Source organism: Labrus bergylta, chromosome 13 (assembly GCF_963930695.1).
Source record: "Labrus bergylta chromosome 13, fLabBer1.1, whole genome shotgun sequence".
NCBI lineage: Eukaryota > Metazoa > Chordata > Actinopteri > Labriformes > Labridae > Labrus > Labrus bergylta.
Genome location: NC_089207.1, coordinates 28,709,426 through 28,718,938, shown reverse-complemented (window position 1 = coordinate 28,718,938; position 9,513 = coordinate 28,709,426). Strand labels below are relative to the sequence as shown.

The 9,513-nt window shown below is 38.6% G+C and overlaps 1 protein-coding gene across 1 annotated transcript; it reads left to right on the top strand.

Moving 5' to 3' along the window:
• Positions 1-432: 432 nt before the first annotated feature.
• On the top strand, positions 433-9,320 carry stk24a (serine/threonine kinase 24a (STE20 homolog, yeast)). The gene is made up of 8 exons (XM_065961987.1): positions 433-979; positions 1,070-1,178; positions 2,791-2,948; positions 4,303-4,488; positions 4,575-4,720; positions 4,813-5,023; positions 5,164-5,300; positions 5,721-9,320. Exons 1-8 carry the CDS (start codon positions 944-946, stop codon positions 5,752-5,754), a joined length of 1,017 nt encoding a protein of 338 aa, XP_065818059.1. The 5' UTR covers positions 433-943; the 3' UTR covers positions 5,755-9,320.
• Positions 9,321-9,513: the final 193 nt, after the last annotated feature.

Sequence of the window (9,513 nt, the reverse complement as noted above, 5' to 3'; positions counted from 1 at the left end):
GCAGAAGCAAATTCTGTCTGAGTAAGTTTGACATCTGAAGTAATTTGTGTGAACCAGAAGATAGCAGCACACAAGCTCATCTGACACATCCACAGATCTCCTTGAGTTATAGTGACACTTTGTCCGTCTGGCTAAACTACCTCTACAGGTGATGTTTATTTATTTATTTGAAAATGTTGCTCTTGTGTAGGAAACCAAGTTCACTGAGCATGACCAGGTCTGACAGCTATGATGCTGCATTTAGCCTGCAGCAGAAAAGGGGTGTGTATGGCTGCATGACATAAATACTTATCATGTCATATTGCCAGGATTTAAAGTACATCTATTGAATAGGAGATTTATTATATAATTATTATGTTTGTTTTTTTAAGAACTAGCTGATTTAAGACTTGTGAACATATTACACAGTTGAAGTCCTCTGTACTCCAAAGCTGCAGAAAAAATCAGCACACAGTAACTGTGAAATTGTAGTAAACAGAGTATTTAAGTGTCAGTGAGCAAACAGATAATTATTCCAGTTAACATTTGCAGATCAGTTGTAAGTTGTAAGCTGATGGAGAAGACTCCAAGCACACGGGACATTAGCCAGACCACTTGCCTTTATGAGTGTTGTTTTTTTTCAGCCATTTACTGAACAACTAGTTCACACTGATGCTTTGTGAATATTATTCACTTGTCATTGTGGAAATAATCTACTGATCTATGCAGTTAGGAATAGATCAACCAGAAATCAAGTATATGTCATGATATTACTTTTGTTTCAGCCTTTGGGTTTGTATCTCCACAAAACACTGTAAGTTAGTTTGTGCAAACTTAAGCGCTCTCCATCTCCAACAGTTGAATTGAATACCATAGGATTTCCCTCTTAAGCAGCAAAATACTCTGTTTAACTATCTGATTAAATCACTGACTTATTTTTCAGGGTACAAAGTTATGGATCATTATGGAATATTTGGGTGGAGGGTCAGCCCTGGATTTGGTAAGTATTAGTCAAACATTTCTAAAGTAATAATTTGAACAGTTCTCTAATGTGAATGAATATTTCAAATGTGTTTATCCGTTCTCTCAGCTGGAACCAGGTGCACTGGATGAAACCCAGATTGCCACAATTCTAAGGGAGATCCTGAAAGGGCTTGAGTATCTGCACTCTGAAAAGAAAATCCACAGGGATATCAAAGGTGAGGCTGCCACAGGCCATTCTCTTGTTTTATTACAAATCTTGTAAATGGTTTAACAGTGACATCAGGCTCTGCGGTCATGTGAATAACACTGAAGTCAGTTTCATTATTCACTACGACCAGTGTTTACCAGCTGCTGAGGAATTGTTTTACTAAAAAGTTAAATTCCACACCTGCCCAGTGTTTCATCATCACTTTTTTTGTCTCAGAGATTGTGGTGAGGGAATAGCGACTGTCTACTGATCAGAGATCTCTTGTTACTTGTCCTGTCCTTAAAAGTCTTTATATACTTCATTAATACACCGCACACTGATAATGACTTTACTATGACCTTATAGAGCTCAACAGTGACCACCCACTCCTTGGCTGCTCTGGTTCCAGATGTAAATTTTCCGATTCAAATCCTCCTTTGACATTCGTAAATGCTTTATTCAAGAGATAGGCGCATGGAAGACAACCGGCTACCCCTATAGTCGTGACTATAGTACATTTTTAATTTGCGCAGACGGACAAAAAGGCCAATGTACAAGACTCTGTACATCAGAGTCAAGGACCTACCTATCCCACAATTCATTGTGAAGGATATTTCTTCTCTGTAAATGTAACTTTTATAGTTGTTATACTGTTTATACTCACAAGAGTTGTACAATGTTGAGAAATATTTCAATTGTATTCACTGCTGCATAACAAGGTTATTAGTACTCTCGTGTTAGCGAACTGAATACAATAGATAGTTACATTCTGCTGCAGTGCTTCTGCCACTAAACAGGAGTGTGGAGGGCCCTCCTGAAGGGACCTGGTGACAAACCTTCTTATGGGCCTACATTACCTGCAGAAATAAATACTTTATCATGTGGAGTCTTACATCCTGCTTCATTAACTTCCTGTGGTTAGATTGTATTCAGTTGATAAATCTAATATGCCTCTCTTCTTAAGAGCTGGTTAATCAAATCGCCCCCTGTGGGTTCAGGCCAATACATTACAAGGTAGTAACCCAACCCATGGTGTTTCTTCGTGTTGTGTCTAGCAATGGCATAATCCATTTTACCTTTTCTAACAGCAGACATGTCCACAGTAAAGTCAAGTCATGTTCAGTGTGCGGCTGATTATTAATTTATTTTCTAATTGTATGTATGCGACTAGGGCTGGGTATCGTTCAAAAATGTTTCAATACTATACTGATATTGATACCTTGACTTCGATACCGATTCCTAAATGATACTTTTTTCGATACCAATTTTATAAAAATCTATTTTAACAAAAAAAAATTACATTACACATTATGATACAAATCTTTAATTTTATTTTTCAGCTCCATGGAATATTAAAACATTCAAAGCAGTTTCGTAACATGAGAATATAAACCATTTTACCACAATGTGGTTTAACTAAAGTTTCAACACTGTCTGTTTTGATCAGACAGACATTTTTCTAAAGTTAACGATGCACGCTATAGTCAAGCCTCTCAAAACACAACAACCCGCCTGGTTAAGCAGCCAATCACCTTTACCAGTGGTAACAGGCAGAAACTGGAAACAAACATTTAAAGTGACATAGCTTTGTCTTTCCCACTGTTTGAAGAAGCTCACACTTCTGTGTTTCTTGCTTTCAGCTGCCAACGTGTTGCTGTCGGAACAAGGCGATGTGAAGCTGGCAGACTTCGGAGTGGCGGGCCAGCTGACAGACACCCAGATCAAAAGAAACACATTCGTTGGCACTCCTTTCTGGATGGCACCTGAAGTCATAAAACAATCCGCCTACGATTCAAAGGTCAGGCAGCTTTTAGGTTACGCCACAGAATGACAGAAATGCACAATTTTAAAGAGAGAATAACAAAATACATTTCTAAAGACAGTCAATGATACTTATAAAACTGCATAGAGGCAAGGGTCAATCATTTTGAAACAACAGTAAAGCTTTACAAGACACAGAAAAGTGTCATTGGTTTGTCTTTCAGATAGTGTGAAAAGTTAAATATGAGTTTACCACATCTGGTTTGTGATGAACATCTGGAGAAGCAGGAGTTCTTCTAGCTTGCTCGTCTACCCGTGGGTTAGCAGTGAGTCAAGCTGCGACAGTGAAGAGAGAGAGGGGACTGTGAGAGAATAAAGTTAGCCACAAAATAAAGTCTAAATATAATGTAGTCAGCTGACATTAAGCATGTGTGAGTAGAGAGAGCTTACAGAGAAACTGATTGGAAATGTGGAACAAAACTTCTCAATATGTTTAGAATGTTGTGTTGTTGTTTAACAGTGAAGTATATGGAACTATTTGGGTTATAATAACTTTAAGTGGTAGTGACGTTTTTTTGTAATGAAAGGCTTTTGTAATAGGGCCATACAAGTCAACTTTGAAAAGTCAATACTGTGGCTCAGTTGGTAGAGTCGTCACCTCTAAACCGGAAGGTTAAGGGTTTGATCCCCAGCTGGGCAGGCATCATGTCCGATGTGTATTGCTCCCGCTGCTTCGATGGCGGTGTATGAATGGATTATTGTTGGACTTACCGGTACTCTCTGAAGTATGTCGCTTTGGATAAAAGTGTCTGCTAAGTGAAATGTCCTACAAGTACGAGTTACGGAAGGATGAAATATAAAACACTACAGGCCAGAGCACAAAGTTACATAAAGCTTGCGTCAACATTGAAAAAGGTAATAAGTCTTTCCTATACATTTATCCAGCACAGGTTGAACACATTCTTCTTCTTCAGTCATTCTTGTTTAAACACAGTTGGAGCTTCCTATGTTCACAGCCCGCCTCAGTATTATGAAAGGTGGTAATAGACACTGACCAAAGAAAACAGATGTGTGAGAAATTTATGCCTGATGATCTGTATCGTCTTGTCTTTCTCTCTGTGTTCTGTTTACTGTGTGCTTGTTTTTGACTGAGGTTTGCAAGGCTGGGTTTCTACAAATGAGCAAGTGCATATTTTTGGGATGGCCACGACATGAGTCAGTGTGGCTTCTCAATGCAGCCACTATGTCACAGTCTGCAGAGCTTCCTCTAATACACCCGTGCTGCTTAAATCATCTAAATGCCATTTCAGACAGCATTGTGTGTCTATTTGTGGACGAGTGATTGAGATTCTGCTGCTTTAATGATAAAAGGGATTGTGTTTGTTTTACAGGCAGACATCTGGTCATTGGGTATAACAGCAATAGAACTGGCTAAAGGAGAGCCGCCGCACTCTGAGCTTCATCCCATGAAGGTCTTATTCCTCATTCCAAAGAACAATCCGCCAACACTAGAAGGAAACTACAGTAAACCACTTAAAGAATTTATTGAAGCCTGTCTAAATAAGGAGCCTAGCTTTGTAAGTTTCAAAGACTCCTGCTTCTATTTTTATGAGCAGTATTGCACAGTATTCACTGTTTGTCCTCTTAATTCTGTTTTCATTAGAGGCCAACTGCCAAAGAGCTGTTAAAACACAAGTATATTGTAAGGCACGCCAAAAAGACGTCCTATCTGACAGAGCTGATTGACAGATACAAGAGGTGGAAATCCGAGCAGTCTCGGCATCAATCCAGCTCCGATGATTCCGATGAGTAAGTTATTAGACACAATCTCAAACAAAAAGCTTTGTGATGTTGTTGTAATTGTTCACCCAGATGAATGTCCTAAAATCCCGTCCCTGCAGGGAGTCAGACGGCCAGGCGGCTGGAGGAGACGATGCTGCCAATGATGAATGGATCTTCAACACCATCAGAGAGAAGGACCTGAACAAGTTTCAGAATGGGGCAGCACAGCCTGCTGAGCTGGAAAGACAACAAGACAACCGGGTGCAGGAGTGTCCGAAGAGGCCTTTGTCACAAAGCTTAGCAACAATCTTTTCTCCACTGTTTACTGAGGTAATAGAAGCACCAATGCTCATCACAAAGAATACGCTGTTTATCAAATGCATTAACTTTGTCAGAGATAACACCACAAATAGAATCCTTAGTAAATGTATTTTTTTTCAATTGTTTTCTGAAATCTGTCATTGTTGCAGTTGAAAGAAAAGGGTGAGACAAGTAACGGCAAGCCGGAGGCTTCAGAGGAGCTGCGGGAGGCCATTTTCCTGGCGGAGGAAACACACCCGGGGATCTGTGACTCCCTAGTAGCTGAACTAGTGCAGAGACTTCAGAGGTAAATATGGGTTCCTTACTTTTCATATTGTTATACATTTTTTAATGTATCAGTGCTAAGTGATTTATACTTTCTAAGTGAGATGTATTTCAAAGACAGCTGCTAGTTAAAATCTGTTTTATATGAGGATCTAGGGGGGGCAATGACAGTCAGTCCATTTTATAATCCATCGTTCCATCTCTTTGGTCCATTATCAAAGATCTTGACCCAAAAAAATTAAGTTAAACTTTGTGACTTAAATTCAGCAAAAATACGTCTTTAAATCCAGGGTTAGGGTTACGCCATACACGGCATACGATATGTTCTTATCCCCAGTAACAACAAACTGTGTGTGTGTGCGTGTGAAAATCACAAGTGTGACTCAAGACTTTCTCTCATGTTCAGAAGATCAATGAAACCTTTCTTTCTGATGATTTTCAGGTTTTCTGTGCCACATGCAGCTGCCACTCACTGAGACAAGCTTCATCCAGCTCTGCTCTAATTCTCTACCCTGGTGGCAGGAGTCACATCTTTTCTTCTGACCTCCAGAGCCGGGATGAAGTCTCACAGGAAGATCTCCATCACTCATTTGCCTGAAGCGAATCCTGGCCTACTTAATGTCTGATTATACGCTAGCACACCACCAGAGGGTCCTATTCAGGACAGTGAGTGGCCAGCCTGCTGTAAGATGTCCCTCCTTAATACCTCTTTCACAACTTTTTTTATTTTAGGGTGGAATTACCTTTACTCTGCAAGGACTCTTGAGTTTTTGGTTTAAGTAAGTTTGTGGCTTTTTAAGGAGCCAAAGTTTCTGCATCCTTTCAGAGGAAAATATCTGACTTAATTCTTGTGTGTGTTTGTGTGTGTGTGTGGCTGTGCGAGACATCCTGTGAAACGTGTGGTGAGGTGTGATGAGTGGGCTTGAAGCATTCTATTGAAAACTCAGGTATCCTGCTTTAAGTGGACTGGGTCCTCTGGGATATGGAAAGAGCTCTATAGGTTGGCTGTACAGACTTGTAAATAAGTTAATTTCTACAGATTTGTGAACAAATAAAGAAGTGTTTCTAATGGAACCACTGTGTACAAATGGCCAAATGCAAACTGTAGATAACGGTTTTGAGGTAAATATTTTGAGAGACTAAAATGGCCATATATGAGATTGCCTTGCCTTTCTACTTGTTCTTTTGTATATCAGTCTTTGATTTTCTCCAGATATAAAAAACATTTTAGGTATCACGAAGTCAATGAAAATGGCTGCCCTCTTATCATGTTTCACTATTGATTTATGAAAGATTTCTTCATTCACTTTTTGGTTTCACTCGCTATGCTGTGTTTGTAATAATTTTGGAGAATGTAAAAAAAGAAAAAAAGAAATTCACACAAAAAGGCTGGACCACTGAAGCCCCCACCAGTTCTAAACACTGGATGCTGTGTTGTCAGACTGATTCAACATGCGTTTTTGACCAGTTAGATAAACTGAAGTTTCGTCCATTCATTCCATCATCTAGTTTCTTTCTCAGCAGACTCTGTTAGTCTTCCTAAGAGCTGCAGAGGTACTATCTATCTCCTCAGCGTACCTACAGCTTTAATTGCACTTCAAGTATAAATGCCTTTGACTATAAACAAAGTAGCCATAAAACAGTAGCATGAGACTAACAGTACTTTGCAGGTATGCTATCTGGGACAAAGAAAAGTCTGCCTGAAGTCTCACAGCTCGGAGCTCGGAGTTGGTCAGTGTCGTATCTGCCGGGCTGTCTATTAGTTTTTTTCAGTTGTACAGTAAACACAAATGGAGGTCTCACATAGCAGACGACTCTGCTGTCAGATGTACATATTTACATGAAGCCAGGAGGTGTTCAGAGACCAGCGGCACTGCTACTACTTCTGACTGTAGTTTTCAAGGAATGTGCATGAAAGTCTAACAGTATAAGGCCTATTGGTCGGCCTCAGCAGTATGCGTTGTAGCACACTGCTGCAGGGCTGAAGGAATGTCGAGTCCTGAGTTGATTAAGCCTTAGAGTATTTGTGATGAATGGGATGAATAGTATTAGCTTTAAATTGTTAGATCAAATGTTTTTGTTGTGATTTTTTTCTCTCCCTCTGGCATTAAAATGCTTATGCAGCAATACTTTAAAAGACAATTGATCAAAGATGTTCCTATCATTCCTTGTCAGAATAATGAGCACATGAACAAATGGACCTGTTTTCTCTCAGATGAGAGGAGATTTGATTTAACCTGAATGAGCAGTGTGATGTTTTTTTTTTCCAGTAGACAATAAATGGCTCAATATGAATAAAGTGAGAGCTCAACAGTTTGGTATAAAGCATCATTTTTCCTTTTGAGGAGTTAGATGAAAAAAGCATGTGTTCACACATCTGTCTGGTAAATATAAATTATAGTTAGCAGCAAAGGTTGGAAATGAGGAAACAGCTGGCCTGAATTGTCTAAATGTGACAAAATCAATCACAAGCACATCTTAAGCTCACTGAAAAACTAGGGCTGTCAACATTAAATAGTTAATCAAGATTAATCAAGGTCTAAACGTAATGCATTCATTTTTTTGTCAATCGTGATAAATCACATTCTATTTGTCCCTTTAGACCCACCGTAGATAAGCCTCTGCAGTGTCTCCCTGTAGTCACAGTGAACAGAACACTGCTGCATCTTCCAAATGTCTCATTTCACTTTTTAAAACTTCTAGACATTTCAGTTGACGAATGAAAAGTATTTTCCACCCCCGTGTCATCAAATATTTCACTGTGTTATCGTTCCTGAAGTAAAGTTAGTCACCTTTGATCTACGAGAAGGTCATACTTTATTTCAAAATAAAAGCAGGGTTCAATTCAAACAGCAAGTCAGGTATTCTCAGCTTAAGACAGTTCATAACTTCAAAATAAAAGCCCAACAAATTTTATTTTGAAATGGGGAATAATAGATTTCAAACATGCGATTAAAAATGTGATTAATCACAACTAACTATTGAAATTAAATGATGAATCGTGGTCTAAAAAATGTTAATCTTTTGACAGCCCTAATTAAAACATATCTTGTCTGTCCAATACAAGAATGAAAATAAGACAAAAATGAGAGTTTTGTCTTATATTAGAGACTTGTGCTTTTCTTTAACTCTATCTTTCCAGGGGCAGGTAACTTGTAGTCTCCATTAATTGGCATAAGGAAATGAAATTACAATGTGAGCTTTTTCTTTAAGGTGGGATTTACGGAACAATTCAGTAACCATGCTTGCTGGCTGCAGGATGTAGGTATTCTCCCCACTCGTGCAAAAATAAAAAACAAACAGTTATGATCTAATATCAAAAAAGAAGATAAGTGTAACTCCTAAAAAAAATTATTTTTCTTTTTTTCCTCAATTTTGAAAAGTTTAATTGCTCCCTGTTTTGTCAATGCTCACTGGATAACCAAACAAAGAAACTGAACCAGAATGTTATTTTTTATCTGCAAAGTTGATTGCTTTCCTTTCTCCTCTGAAAAAAAGAGATCTTCATTCATACTTCTCGTGTGAAATCTGTCATGTGAGGCTCACAGCTCAGCTGAGACACGTTCAAACATGTTGCACCTTTGACATGTGCTGGTATGACTCTTCTATGTTGCACTTTGCAGATTTATTTTGTTTCTTTGATTTGATTTCTAACAAGGTACTTAAAATGACTTAAGATATTGTGTTGCATTTACACTAGTTTAATTTTCTCTCCCCCCCCCACCTTGTGTGTGTTGTATGGCAATAAATCAGTGTGGACGCCAGGAGTCATTTCTTAGCACAAGTAGACATATATTCTGTTCAACTATTTTTATAACCCAAAAGAGCAGTGTTATGTGATGGAGGGAGTGAGGTTTGGTTCAGTGTACATTTCAGTAAACACTGGAGAGCAATCACTTCTAATGTACATTTCATTTTGTGTGACTTGGCTGACAGTTTTATAGTCCAGTATACATGTTTGCTAATTCAGGACAGTGCTGTTGGATTTATTGAGAGTTGTCAAATGCTTGAAGTAAAAATAAAAAATCCAGTACAAATTTGATGAACAGTTCTGCCGTTGTTTGAGCTGTAACTTTTTGTTTTTCATGAACTGTGACTTCAGTCTCCATGTAATGTACATATTAACCCTCATCTGCAACATGACCCCTAACCATAAACTGACCCATCAGGATATTCAAACTCCAGGTAGCTGCACGCGTTAATTGAGCTACTAAATTTCTTACAAGTGTTTGGTT